At 38.0% G+C, this 15943-nt stretch overlaps 1 protein-coding gene across 1 annotated transcript; it reads right to left on the reverse strand.

The window, feature by feature from the left end:
- Window positions 1-283: 283 nt before the first annotated feature.
- Window positions 284-14525, reverse strand: lactbl1b (lactamase, beta-like 1b; the record flags this gene model as incomplete). Its single annotated transcript, XM_081357492.1, has 8 exons — window positions 14395-14525; window positions 10382-10451; window positions 7770-7920; window positions 6483-6589; window positions 5252-5409; window positions 2650-2897; window positions 1489-1594; window positions 284-1262 (listed from the first exon to the last, which is right to left on the reverse strand). The coding sequence occupies exons 2-8, from the start codon at window positions 10442-10444 to the stop codon at window positions 284-286; spliced, it is 1812 nt and encodes a 603-aa protein (XP_081213618.1). The 5' UTR covers window positions 10445-10451; window positions 14395-14525.
- Window positions 14526-15943: the final 1418 nt, after the last annotated feature.

Consider the following 15943-nt stretch of genomic DNA (forward strand, 5'->3'; position numbering starts at 1 on the left):
TATTTCAAAAACATAAATTGTAATGATTACAAACTTTTGACAGGAACTGTAAAATTACAAGTTATATAATAAGGAAGAACATGAAAATATAAGGACATCTTTATATACAAGGACATGAACGCATGTGCAAAAATAGGTTATGCTGAAAGTTCCTCATAGGTTAAACAAGCTATACAGGAAAAACAATGACAGTGGTAACCCTCCTCTGTTTTAATGTGACCCAATCGCTCATACATAAAGCCCCAATGTGTCAGATCACAGTTTTTCGGAGACCATTTCATCCTTAGTTGGAGAACGTGGGTCTGCGAGATATTCGAATTACATTATATGTGTTGAGCCCTGGAGCGTCGAATCCAGGAGACACGCCCTTCTTGTCAAAGACATAAAAGTTAAAAAGCTGTCCATCTTGGGCTTCGAGGGACACGGATGCGGTGTTGACAAGCAGTACACAGGGATATTCTTTCTCGAACACAACTCTAAAGACTCGGTCCACTAAGTAATTCAATTTTATGGTCCGGTACCGCTCAGGGATAAGATTCTCAATTTGAGGTCCAAACTGCTGCATGATCAAGACACCATCTGGCCCCGCTTTAATCTCGTAAAACGTGATGTTGCCGTAAGTGTAAAAGCCCACATAGGGAGCAGGATTGGGGGGAGGAATAAGAAACCGCTTGGCCTCCCTAAAGGCCCTTTGCATGGCAGGAATTATATAAGAGTATGCCTTTGACACTAAATCCTGGTTCTGCGGTCGTGTGCCCGCCATTAGCACCACCAAGCCTAGCTTAAGCCGAGGAACCAGAGAGAATGTAGCGGAATAGCCGTCCAGATCACCATCCTTGCGTAGCACCTCATATCCCATCTGTTCATTCACTTCCCACGGCGTTCCTGTGCGATTGGCAAAGTAGTCTTTGTCGCAGCGGAACAGAGGGGTTAGCATAATTTTTAAGGTGTCAGGCTCCAATAGCTTGCGGTGATAGGCTCCCAGCAACATCATGGATAACTTAGCCATATCAGCAGCCGTTGAATACATCTGGCCTGAGGGGCGGTACCACCCCAAGTCATAAAGAGGCGCCATTTGTCCACTGGCGTACACACCGACAGCCATTTGACTTTGGATAGCAGGGTTGATGTCAAACCCTGTGTCCTCCATTCCCAACCTGCCCAGAATGTTATCTGTGACCCATCGCTGGTAATTGATACCCACAACTCTCTCAGACAGGACATGGGCGAGCAAAGAGAAGGCCAAATTGCTGTAGTGACATCTAACAGAGAAAAGAGAAGAGTATGTTATGTCTTTTATGTTATTTTTACCTCAAAGGCAAGTTATTAGGAGACAACAGAAAAGTTATTATCATGGTCCATAACCTTTCCACACACACACACACACACACAAAAGCTATTGAGATGTACACAAAATGAGTTTTGTTAAAAAGTAGCTGACAGGAACAAATACGGTTAAATAAGACAGATTAATGTGGCGGAACTCACTTTGTCCCTGGATCTGCTATGAGCACATCATCTTGCAGGAGGTTGATTGCAGCCTTTGTCTTTCCTTTCCACAGCAAGTTAGTTCCACGGAGTCTTCGGGGTAGACCTGCAAAAAAATAACTATATTAGACTCAAAAGCAGCAGCTTGCGAGGAAGTGGGCGAAGAAGGCTTTACATTTGAGTCTTTAAGGCACAGGATCAGCTGGCCTCTTCCATTTTCATCTTCGTTTTTTACGTGACATATTTATCAGTCAACTTTTGGAGAGAAACAGTGCAGCCACTGGATAAAATTGAAACTTTCTAGTGTGCATGCGTTGACCGCTTGAGTTCATGCACACTATCAATTTGAGTATACATAGAAAGGTTATATGTTCAGCTGGTGAATGTGATTTCACCAAGTAGAACATGTTCTTTATGGATCAACATCTCAACCAATCAGATTTGAGGGATTGGTTAAGAGTTAATGTTTTTTTTTTATGTTTAGAGTTTAGTCTTACAACAACACCTATCGTTTCCCTTTGATTTTAGGGATAAGATATAGGTAGGGTTAAATTTAGGCATAGGAGTCAGACTATGTTTTTGGATGTGAATGTTGTCCCAGGATTAACAAAAGTGTTCACGTCAAAAATGAAGTATACCAAAGTATACCATTTTTTTGTAAAAGTAAAACAAAATCTTAGTAAAACAAAATCTTTGGCCCAAAAAAATGTTTAGTTGACCTTTTTAGTTGATCATTAAAAATGTCTGATATTACCTTTTTAACTGCCTGCTGTGTATTTGTGTGTCATATTTAAATATACTGAAAAGATTTGAAATTAATATCAGCTTTTCATCTTCACCAGCCTGTGTATTTATAGTGAGAACAGTAATCACACACATCAAGTAGATTGGTAGACAGGTAGATTGCTGTGAAAATGGAATAGATGAGTTTGTTTTCAATTCTGAGCTCTTGAGTTTGTTCCACTAAATTGTCCATGTTCACCTCCAGCAATTGAGGCCAAACAGCGGGTCCAATGCTGAGTTCAAAGAAACATTCATTTTGACCTGCTGCTACAGGTATTAAAATGCTATAAACAGACACTTGTGTTTTTTTTTCACATCTCAGTGATTGTGCAACCATGGAATTGCTTCTTGGCACAAAACTGGAGGCTGGAAACTCACCAGAAAGCTGGCTGGCCATTCTCCTTAATGTTACCGAGGACGATCTGATTTGAACCTCACCACTGTCAAGGAAGATCAGCCCGTCAGTGACGTATTTCAGCTCAGAGTCTCTGCTTTTGCCCAGGGGGTTTTTAATGGTGAAGTTGTCCACATACTTCTCCAGGGGGTCATCCAGGGAGCCCACCTTGCCATCTTCCCACAATCGATACAGCATCAGGGTGGGAAAGATCTTGGATACACTGGCAATCCTACAGAAGGGGCGACAACACAGCAGATTCTTTATTCAAATGTGCACAAAATAAGATTTTTATTATTTATGGAAATAGTCAAGCTATCAGAAAATAACATCAGCTTTTGCATTGGTGCTGGAAGTTCAGCAATGAAATTTAATTATTAATCATGAAATGCAATCAAATGGTCAGACATCAAGTGAAGTATAATGCTACTTTGAACATCGAAGCATGTCATAAAAAAACAACAACCTTGACTGTATTTATCAGTCAAGTAAAGGAAGGGTAAACCTGTTCTGACATACTGAGGTTTTATTTTTTTGTGTATATTTCAATAAAAATGTGGTCATATTACGCCTTGCTGGCTTTGTACACACACTTTAGTTGTTTGCATTGTGTGCCGTTGATTGACTGGCCAACCCAGAGTGCGTCAGAACTCAACACTGAGACTGACCTTGAGTATTTTATGAGCTCAATTTCTGCCTTTTGAACTATGCCCTCATAAATCCTACATTCTCATCCATGCGATTAAAACAGACCAAAACACTTTGCAACTCAAAGATGGATTATATAGCATTTGTGAACATCCTTGACACTGAAAAAAAGTCATAAAACCAGTCTACAATCCATTACAAGAGTTTGAGCCTTGAAAACAGTAGCTGAGTTATGTACAAGATGATATTTACACAGCTAGAACTGGAGAGAAACAGCTTAGTAGCATTAACAGGACGTAGAAATGACTACTTCTTAAAAAAATAGAGGAAAAGCCTCTATATTTTCAAGATCTGATTAAAACAGCAGCCTTGTCATCTGTATTCAAGACCATATCATGCAACTGCCAACCCTCAGAACCTTTAGAAATAATCTGGCCTAAACACAGCACAGCACTATACAGTCCATGGATAGGTTTTATAAACAAACAAAAAATGATGTGACAGCAAATATAGATATTTGCCTTGGCCTTTGTACATAAACTGACTAAATGTGGACTCGGTGGTCTATAGTTTAGGTCTATTATTATGATCCATAGAGTATGTAAGATCATTTTGAATATATAATGCACAATAGCATGATATTAATTAGCAAAACACACCCAGTCCTCAGTAAGTCTGAAACAAAAACATAATTCTGGAAATAGGCATGCAGATCATAAATAACCCATGAATCATTTATAATGCATGTATTTAGATAACTGAGCACAAAGAATTCATTCCTTTTAAATTTTACATTCATTGCTTTATTTTTGAAAAAAGGGAAAAGTAGTGCTGGTATTCATTTGGTTCTGTTTCATAATCATAATCATAATTTGCTTTAATGGCAATTATGTTTGCATACGAGTAATTTATCTTGGTGAAAGGAGCGTTCAGAAAAAAGTACAAACATACATAGGGATAAAGCAGTAAAAAAGGAATACAACACAAAAGTGGATATGTGCCAACATATATATATATATATATATATATATATATATATATATTTACAAATCTAATTCATTTATATATAGGCCTATATATATAAACACACACACACACACACACACACACACACACACACACACACACACACACACACACACACACACACACACACACACACACACACACACACACACACAAATTAATTGATTTTGTGTTGTGATGTACTTGTACTAATGATAGAAAATTTGAAAAAAAAATTTTTGTCTTACATTTATATTTTTACTGATTTATACCTATGCAAGTCTGTACTTTTTAGTATAGTATATGTATTATTATATATAGTATATAGTATATGTAGTATATGTATTATTATATGTATTATAATATAGTATATGTATTATTGTTATTTTTGATTGAGTTCATGGCTTTTAACATAAACAAGCTTGATTTTGTCCACATTGAAAAGGCAACACAATTAAACTGTATTGCTTGAAATGACAGCTCCGATCACAAATTAGAAGTGAGCAAATTAGAATTAGAAATTAGCAAATTAGAAGTGGATTCGGACTGATTAAATCAATCTAGGCACACAGTTGGCCTCAATGTGGAAATGTGTGCTTCATCAATGAAAAATAATAACATAGCTCTTATGTGATGATGCTTGAATAATTGCAACTATATGGGTCTGACTGAAGGACCCTTGAGAGCGGGATTTGAGCACACAGACACTTAGTTGGCATTTGGTGATAATGTCACCCCTCTCCATGCCAGACTCCTTCATATGAGGGCGATCTGCTATGCAGAGGCAAGTTGATCATATCTCCTGTCAACCAGTATAAGCAAGTATTTTGAATGCAAGTCCAAACAATGTATAAAATAAATATAAACATATATATTTAAAATATTTAACACATATATTTTATAAAATATATTTTATAATGACATATGATGTACCTGTAAATGGTGTATTCATTTGGTGGTGCAGAGTTAGGATCACTACCATTTCTCTTGCCGAAGTTCCCCGTCCACAGCACTGTGTCATTGTAAGTAACAATAGCTGACAGTGAGGGCAGACTGACGGGGTTGATGCTATTGCGCAGCAGTGCGTCAACCTAGATGAATGACAATACATTATTAAATTAATTTATACGGTAGCAATGATCTGTTGGAATACACAACTGTTCAAAAAATATCTTATGCTCACCAAGGCTGCATTTATTTGATCAAAATGCATAGTAATATTGTAAAATATTATCCTAATTTAAAATAACTGTTTTCTTTTTTTAATATTTTTTCAAAATTAATTTATTCCTGTGATGTTAAAGCTGTATTTTCAGCATCATTACTCCAGTAGTCAGTGTTACATCATTCAGAAATAATTCTAATATGCCGAGTTGGTGCTCAAGAAACATTTCTTATTATTATCAATGTTAAAAACAGTTGTGCTTCTTAATATCATTCTGAAAACTGATGCATTTTTAAAAGATTCTTTAATGAATTGAAAGTTCAGAAGAACACAGTTTGTTTGAAATAGTAATATTTTGTAACATTATAAATAGCTTTACTGTCACATTTGATCAATTACATGCATCCTTGCAGCATAAAAGTATTAATTTCTTTCAAAAACAATCTTCATGACCTTGAACGGTACTGTATATATCCTCATGGTGGTGACAAGTACAAGACATTCTTATGTTGATTTCCCTGAAATATCACTGTGGATATTAAAACAATGCTCTGTTATCATGCTGACCAGCTGGACACGACGGATTCAGCTCAACCAATGGCGTGAGACTGGAGTGGGACTTTCTGTTTGACTGACCAATGGCAGTTGGGGGCCGTCTTCTGGAAGCCTATGCGTAAACAGTCACTATTTTTGCGATTCAATCTGGTGGTGCTAGTGGCACAGAAATTACATGTCAACTTTAAATAAAGTCCTTAAATATTGAGAGCATTTTTTATTAATTCAAATCACTTATTCTACAAGTGATGCCATCTAAATTGCTGAATATTTTGTAACCTTGAATAAAATGAATATTTTGTTTCCCACAGGTGACATGGTGCCAGTACACTATTTTGACCATTTCAAACAAATGTGAAATAAACTGCAAATGACTGACTTTTAGAATAATAAAATCATTGCACAAAAGGATAAAATTAATGATTAAGATCTTCACATGCTTACTTTCTCAAGCGCCTCCTTCAAACTGGGGATGGGGTGTTCCAGAAGTGTGGGCTCCGGGAACCGAGGGCACATTCTCAAAGATTTGGATCTTTCCCCGTCATTTCCATCTTAAGAATAAGCACACAGAATACATATATATAAAACGAGAGAAAGTGAACCACATGTTCTCTGTTTGTTTGGACTTTTATGTTGTATTTTCAGATCCAATGAAACAATTGGACTACTGTACAAAGGGATGACAAAACTAGACACATGAAACAGGGAACATGAAACATGAACGGGGCAAAGGCAAGCTTTGAATTTTTTGAACATGGCACATTCATTTCCCGATTAAACAGAATCAAAACAGATTATAATCATGTGCCCGAACAGTGAATTAAAACCTTTACTGATTATTTTTGAACACACTTACGAATAATAAGCCTCACTTTAATTTCCAAAACAGAATGAACATTAACGAGACAATAAATGGCATTAATAAAATTAATTATTATACATGATGTAAATAATCTGGGTTGACCATTTAAACACACGTGAAATAAATAGCAAATTACATTTTTTGAGGATAAAATTCAAGCCATCATGTGGGTTGTTTGGCCAATGTTTGGCCAATCATTATTTCATATTCGGGTCACACAGCCTGATTAAACTGGGGTGTGGTTTACTGAATCCGCCTCATTACTTAATGGACAGTGGTCTGTAGATTAAGAAGCACAAAACTGCTTTAAATATGCAGCTCTACTGCACCTTCACCTGAAAAGAAGACAGTCTTCCATCTTTAGAGTTCTAAATCAATCCCCACTCACAGACAGCTTATAGTAGGACCTTCTAATCACACCTCGAGACAACATATCTGACACCAAACCAGACATATTTTGGTCACACTTTAGATTAGGGTCCAGTTCAAATTATTAACTTATTATTACCTACAACTTTTGCCTCTATAAACTCCTAATTACTGCTTATTAAGGTAGTTGTTAAGTTAAGGTAATGGGTAGCATTAAGGGATGTAGAATAGGGTCATGCAGAATAAGGCATTACTATATGTTTTAGGCACTAATAAACAGCTAATATCCTAGTAATGTGCATGCTAATAAGCAACTAGTTAATAGTGAGAATTGGACCCTAAACTAAAGTGTTACCAATTTTGCTTTATAATTATAAATATTTAGCAGTATTTATAAAAAATGTGAAAGAGATTTCTTTGCATTTTAAAAGTTTAAAAGTGTGACTCAAGGCTTTCATACAGAAGAAGTATTGCACATGACCTGTGGACAACTCACTCACCTGCCACTAACTTGGGCAGCTGGTACTGCCAAATGAAGCAAGCGGTCATGATGATGGACAGCAGCAAGAAAAAGACCAGGCCCAGTTGAGTCCATTTCACCTTCATTTTGCTGGTTTTGGTTAAACCGTCAATGGCAATTGCTGGGTCTGGCTTTAAAAATTTAAGAAAACAAAAATAAAATAAATGCTGTTCTTTTGAACTTTCCATTCATCAAAGAACCCGGAAAAAATGAATCACAGTTTCCACAAAAATATTTAGCAGCAAAAAAAATCATTGCCATCATAGGAATTGTAACATTCAGATCATATCAGTAAACTTGCACGTACTGTTTACGTCATTACGTTTGTATAGATATCAGGCGGAGGGATATGGGCACTATGTTGGGAGCGAGGGCTGGTAGAGGTGGCCCAGTAATAAAGCACTGTATGCAACGTTCGGTCTGATTATTTGGAGGCTAACCAGACGCTACTCATAAAATACTACAGGAATGAATTACATTTTAAAATATATTCAAATCGAAAACAGTAATTTTAAAATGCTTCACAAAGCTGTGAAACATGCATCAATCAAAATTCCACAATAAATGAGAAAATGAAGCACAGTGTGCCTCTGAGGCGGCTCCATTCTTCATGCTGTGAGTCAATCAAAATATTATAATTTATGACTGCAAGATAAAAAAATCCTAACAATCATAATAAAATTGGGAGACTTAGCCAAGGAGAACAAATTATGATGTAAAACCTCCAAGTAGTTGTTGACAAACGCTCTTTACAATAAGAATAAACAGTATAAGAACACTCACCACACGTAAAGCTCCATTTGTTCTATTGTGCCTATATATACAGTTCAGTTTCAAGCAGTTGCCCTAATCCGAAAGTGTGAAAATTTTGTATGGAATTCCGCCTCTTCTAAAGTGGAAAACCCCATTCCATGGCAATTACAACCGAGGTAGCATTGGGTAAACACAGACCTGACTCCTGCCATCTCCACACTGAGTGTGGTATAATCCTGGCCGTCTGATTCCCTTTGACAATTAAATTTCCTCTTCCACCACAGCGCCTGACCTGACATCATAATCCCAAGATTTACCCCTCTAAACCCCATCAGACCAGGGCGGTTCTTTATCTTAATCCCAGCAGATCAGTTCACTTGGCTGCTGTTTCCCGCTTTCAGTGCTTGTGTGGCGTTCCCTGCTCCAAACTCCCCACGTAGGGAGAATCAAACTTCAAATCTAATGAGAATTTTTCCATGTCTCAAGACTACAGATGACAAGAGATGTCAGACTTCATCTTGCAAGAGCATTTAATCCCATAAAGTGAATGTCGACAAGAAGACATGCCCAAGGGGACCGCAGGATGTTATGTAAGCAACACAAGGATATAATGTATACTGTACTGTTTTGTAAATGTACAACATTTTGGTCACATATAATGTACATAGCACTCATCTTTTGGCAGATATTCTCTAACACCAATCTTATCAGGCCATTAGCAGGTGCTAAATCTACACTACTGTACTCCACTCATCTAAAGACCCTGACATGTGACTCTAACAGCAGTCCGTGATTGGACCATCTGACCTGGAGCTAAACATTGGGATTAACAGGAGCAGCAGGGTTTGCCATCAGAATGAAATAAACCATCATCACTAATAAATCCTCAGATGTGAGATTACTGGAGTTTGAGTATAGCACTGACATTTACAAAAAACAACAAAAACAAAAATTACTACCTTTGCCAAATGGGCAATTTCTCTAAACAATAAAACTAGATTAAAAATAATAATAATAAAATAGATTAAACGCTTTCATAAAAATAATAATAATAATAATAATAATAATAATATATATATTATTAAATCCTATGAGAAATGTCTCTTAGAAAAAAATAAAAATAAAATAAAACTGAAAGTGAAAATGAAAATTTAAAAATAAATACAATTATTTTATCCAAAGTTACAATAAAAAAATAATAAAAAAACTTTGTCCATTGGGCAATTTCTCAATAAATAAAATGAGATTTGTTTAACATCATAAAATAAAGAAAAATAAAGAAAACCTCATAGGATTAGGACCTCATTCTTTAATTAGTGAAATTACAGAGAAAACAGCATCCGAACAATGCTGAACGAATGCAGTAGACAGTATAAAGAGGCTGGTCCCATGATGTTTACCATGTAAATCTCTCAGTATTCCAGTTAAGGCTAAAAAAAATTAGTTCTGGCACATCATGTAATAATGTAAAGCATGAACATTCATATTCTGAGGAATAATGAGAGAGACTATGCAACTTGATCCAACCACTGCAGCATCACATCTAATGAGTTTGAATAAATCAAAAGGGATTGCTAATGGGATGACAGTGAAACACACTGTGAGCCTCATACGCATATTCGCATGAAAATATAAGCACAGATGGTCATGAACTAAACATTGATGCATCAAAGGATTAGTACATAGCTTGTGACTCAACAAGAGAAGCCATAATCTAATTGTTTAGTCTTTGCTGTTTACTTTTTAGAGAAGGATCTGTGTTTGTATTTGGCCATGCACAGTTTCTCTGCAGAGTAAAATATGTCTGGGCTGTGAAACTGAAGTCTTTATGGAAATTACCTGGGGCTGGACTCCATCCACAGATGTCTCCCTCAGGACCACTTTGCTCCCCGTCTCTCCCATTTTTACTCTACCAAAAGCGGAAAATACAAGACAGTTCACTGGTTTGTTCAAATTACTTGCAAAAAGAGGCATAGATATATTTTAAATTTAGGGTGGGAGAAAAAGCAGGAGGTTTTCTGTATAGGTCAATGATTTGATCCAAATTTTTTTGTCCTATCTATTAATTTATTCGAAAATACATAAAAATATTAACATTGATATTTTAAAAACTTTTGTCAGGCAAATCAAAGTCATGTGTTTAACTAACATGTAGAACCATGTAGGCAAAGTACATGTACATAATTAACACTCAACCAACAAACAAAGTTTGTAAAATATCATGTATAGTCAAACTGAAATGTGAATATAGAACTGACATTTACAAAAAAACAACAACAACAACAAAACATTTCTACCTTTGTCATATGGGCAATTTCTCAATAAATAAATAAATAAATAAATAAATAAATAAATAATTATGTTTAGTTTAGTGTCCACAAAGGATGGGTAAGACACATTTACATTCTGCACTTTCCAATAGTTATATTGCATGTGCTACTCACTCTTGTCTAGGTGTTATTCAGCTGAAAGCTTGCCATTTTTTCACAGTTCTTTCAATTATCCGCAGCTGCCACCTGTAAATAAATTCTTCTCTAACAGATCTTCTGCTGTATTTAACTCAGCACAAGAAAGACACAGAATATCATCTTATCTGTATGTGACTCACCCTTTCTGAACCCAAACAGTCAGATATTCATTTTAGCCCTCAAGGATAGGGGACATTGCTCTTGGGCTCTGACCGATAGTAGATTAGACTATATACTCAGCCTATTGAAGTCAGGGAGTAATAGCACATATTTGATGAGCCTTCACCTCTTAAGAGTTATATGTGAACGTCTGCTTTTACAATTCAGAATACGTCTCACACGCAGGGTCCAGAGGGCTCAACATGTCCACCAAAGACCTGTTCTTTTCTCACATTCATATAAATTCAGGGTGATATCTGAAAACCTGTTGTTCTGCAGATGAGTCATTGTCCTGAGAGGATATCGTTTGGTCTAGCACATAAAAAGGACATTTTTCAGTGAATCACTATTGTTCACAAGCTGAATCACGCAACACAACATGCACTGAAGTATTACTTAACATTTAGTGGTAAAGGTAATATTCACACAGCAATTAAATAGACACACAGCAATTACAAAAGGATTTGCTTCATCGCATGTCCATTTCCAATTAAAACCCAATGCAAGTGACACTGAAATTATGACACGATTTCATGAATTGCAGCATAGTAAATGGACCAGTGCTATTTTAGTCCCTAAGAGCTCATTATCTGTCTGTATGGCTCACGACGCATGGAAATTTCTGTCAATTACTGTGAATTCAATATGAAACAAAGCTACTATAACATGGTTGTCACAACAAGAGAGGTCTAAATTTAAGATCATTATAAACAGTTTCCGTAGTCGACGTAATGTGTCGACTGACTGGGATCACGCCTATGGAGCCTGTCATCTTCGAGTATTGATAAAACAAGCCAATGCACATTGGCGAGCGAGATGCAATGGTATAAACCATGGTATAAACACGGAAGCGGATGCACGCAAGCGGATCCTGTCCGCTCTTTGCGGTTATTGTGGACAGAACGCAAAGCCTCAGGACCTCAGACCAGCTCTTCGTCTGTTACGGAGGCCAGCAGAAGGGAAAAGCTGTCTCCAAGCAGAGGATTCGCCTAGTGGATGCCATCATCTTGGTGTATGAATCCCAAAGTGCAAGGTCCTGGGTTGCGAGCTCACTCCACTCGGAGTGTAGCTGCTTCCTGGGCGTTGGCACAGGGTGCCACCCTGACAGATGTTTGTAGAGCTGCGGGCTGGGCGACACCTAACACGTTCGCAGATTCTATCGCCTATGTGTCGAGCCAGTTGCTTCCAGTTTGCTCTCTTCGCATAGAAGCCCGGTTCGAAGTGTTGGCTTGCTGCACCATTCCCCTCCTATGGACTGGATCCGTGAGCTATTCTTGCTCCAGTAGAGTTCCTCTTTAGCCGAACCCTGTTGAGTTCCTCCACACCCTTCGTCAATGGACGTGGCAGAGCGTCCGATGCCAGGCCTAAAACTCATATGCACTGGTGGAACCTGTGTTAGGCTGGATCCATATGTTGTGATCCCAACGGCGTTCCCATATGTGTATTCTTCCACGGTACGGCTCCCTGCGGTGAGCCCGTGTCGTCACTGTCCGGTGAGTCTCCCTTGTTATAGGCTGGAGCCACCTCAGTGACATTCCATATCTTGTACTGCCCGGTAACGCCCAGTTCATATGTGTATCCTCCACATGTTACCTACCTACGAGCAGGATGTGGCTTCCGCAGCGTATTCCTTTCCAACGAAAGGGCACACTTTCCCAGTGTTATCCAAGTCTGACTGAGTGGGTCTTGCGGAACAGCAGTGACTTACCTGGCCTAAGCCCTGTCCCATCTCCGCCTCAATAATGCAGGGGGATCAGAAGGCTTTTGTCTAGGCACTGGAAGGTGGCAGCACTAGTGGCGTTTTAACAGGGATCCCAATCAGTCGACACGTCGACTACGTCGAATGTGAGCGACTGAAAGGGATAGTCTCGTTTGCATATAACCCTCGTTCCCTGAGGGAGGGAACGGAGATGTAGTCCCGTTTCCACTATTGCTGGACCACCTCCGGGCTCCGCTCGACTCCTCAGCAAAAAACAAGTGAAGTGGTGCATGCATCCACTTCCGTGTTTATACCCGCGCTGCGGGGCAGAACGCGAGATGCAAATCTCGCACGGCAATGTGCATTGGCTCGTTTTATCAATACATGAAGATGACAGGCTCCCTAAGCGTGATCCCAATCAGTCGACATGCTGACTACGCCTCCATTCCCTCCTTCAGGGAACGAGGGTTACATACGAAACTGAATTGCTTAAACACAAAAACTGGTTCCTGTAGCATATGTATATATACAGTATGTATGTGTGTGTGTGTGTGTGTGTGTGTGTTTAATTTAAAAGGTGTCTTCCACATATCATCTTCGAATTAGCATTGGTTATTTAACATTTTTAATCCCAATTTTGCATTAAAATATATTTCTTGGATTTATTAAATAAGTCAAGGAAGAGGTTAAAAATTGGTTGATAATATTACTTTATTGCCATAATGGTTTAGAAATGTTAAGTGCATTGCATTGTGGAATATAAAATATGCAGTATGCTCTGTTGTACTGCTCATTTTGGCAAGTAAAGGATCATCTGCAATATAATGTTTGCACCTGGAGAAAGGCATGCTTCAAATCTCACTGTGATTGATCAATTGAGCACTAGTGAAAGCCTACGCATGTGAAATATGAATACAACCCCACCCCCCACCAATATAACGTATTTTATATATAAAAAAAACATAGTGTGCCAGATAAAGTGTGCTTTATACTTTATAACATACTTTGTAGAAAAGATGAAGATATGCTAAAGTGAATGCAAATAAACCATTTTCGAAGCAAAATTCATCCAGGTAGCAAGCATTTTACATAAACCCAGGGTATTAGTGAGATTAAATATGATTTGCTTTTTCCAACTGGCTTCAGTTATGTCTATCTGGTCCACTTCTTCTATCTGTATCACGTTTTGTTCTGTCATTTACAATTTTAAACTAAGAAATAAGTCAAGCGTAGGCAAAAAAAATACTTTAAAGCTATATTCACTATTGCTACATGTAAAAATCTCTGAATACACATTAAAATATGCCTGATCTGCCCTTATTTTATAAAGAAAATATTTTGGTCACACTCAACATCAACATCCGTCATTTTTTTACACTCTGAAAAGGAACTGCTATTGAAAATGATAGTTATGTCCATTGCATTAGCATAATTCTGTATAGCACAACTGACATCCTTACATTTTCTTCTGTTGTAGCTGCATAAACCAAAATGCAATAAACACATTTATTTGAACATGAACTTACCCCTAATTGAGGTTGAGGAACTCTCTTATTCTTTGACGATGAAGGAGTATTCACACTCAACGCTCTCTCGTGTTCAGCAAGCTTACTGTGAAGTCACGACAGATGTTGGTATCATGGTCATGAATAAATCCAGCTTGCACCAGACCCAAGATTCTGGATTATCTGCCATCTACAACATCTGCCAACATTGGAGAACAGGCAGCACAAATATTGAGCTGTAGTGTTACACAGCAAACCATGTCACTATAGATGGCCTAGCAGGCAATGTTGCTTAATTAGTATTTGGACATTTAAGCTAAATTAAAAGTGTATTAAATGCATTGCATGACAAAATATCAAACCAATATACAATCTATTTGTATAAGGCAATTACACTATATTAATAACATTAAAGGTTCTCAAAAATGTTGAATTCATTCACTTGACTTTGGTTTCCATTAGATAGAGATTTCAGTTGTAATAAAAAAAAATGTTTTTTTTTTTTTTATTTATTCTTAAAGGGATTCACCATAGTTGTTGGAGAAATAGATACATTGAGCCTCACAACCGCAAAACCTTCAAGCTGTGATTTGTGATTGAAACACGAAGAATTACAATTGGTTATACTGTTCATGTGTAACGGCAAAGTCCTTTTAGGCAAGTCGTGCCACTCGGCCGCCATCTTGGCAACGCCTCCGGGCAGCTATTTCGGACTAACAAGACCAGGCTCCTATCTAAATGAATGGGCAGAGAGTCAGAACTTTACTTTCACTGGTCACTGGGACATAAAAACTGCATGTATAGAAACAGCAGTAAAATATGATAAAAATTGCTGAAAAAGTTTGATGACTTTGCCCCAAAATAAGGTTTAAAATGCCTTTTTCCCCACAGGTTATACCTTTACTACGCATGCGCAAGGGTTCACGTTCAGGACACCAAACTTCATTTACGTCTCTATCCAGAATGCCGGTGTTGTGCCAAGCACTTAAACAATTATATGTATTTAAATGTCTGAAACCTAAAATAAACATTATGTGGTTAAAACACTGAACAGTTGTGATAGAGATGACAAGCGCTGAGCGCGTCCGTCTTTGGCTCAGCGCCAACCACAGCGCGAAAGCACAGGTTGAATATGGCAGTTATGTCACGTCACTGTACATTCGCTCCTTAGTGGTCAGCTGCTGACTGTTAAAAGCAGATGATTGGCTTTCCAGCGGGAGGGGCGGGACATGTGCATACAACCGCCATCGTAAAACCGTTACGGGTTTTCCTTATATAGTTGTATTGAGGATTGAGGAAGTGGCATGTCTCATATAAATTGTCTCTGGTAACGGTCACCAGCTGGAGTGCCCATGAGAGCCACCAGAGGGCACTCCACACCAGACTACTGTCACTCTCACAAACTACATTTCCCAGAACTCACTGCCCGGACTCATCATCACTGATTGCATTCACCTGTATCTCGTTACCCTGTTAGTCTCAGCCTATTTATACCATGTACACTCATTCATTCCCTGCGAAGTCTTGTTTTAGTGTCACACTGCAATTCTGAGCATTCGCCTGGTTTTCA

Source organism: Scardinius erythrophthalmus (genome assembly GCF_964197995.2).
Source record: "Scardinius erythrophthalmus genome assembly, chromosome: 25".
Taxonomy (NCBI): Eukaryota; Metazoa; Chordata; class Actinopteri; order Cypriniformes; family Leuciscidae; genus Scardinius; species Scardinius erythrophthalmus.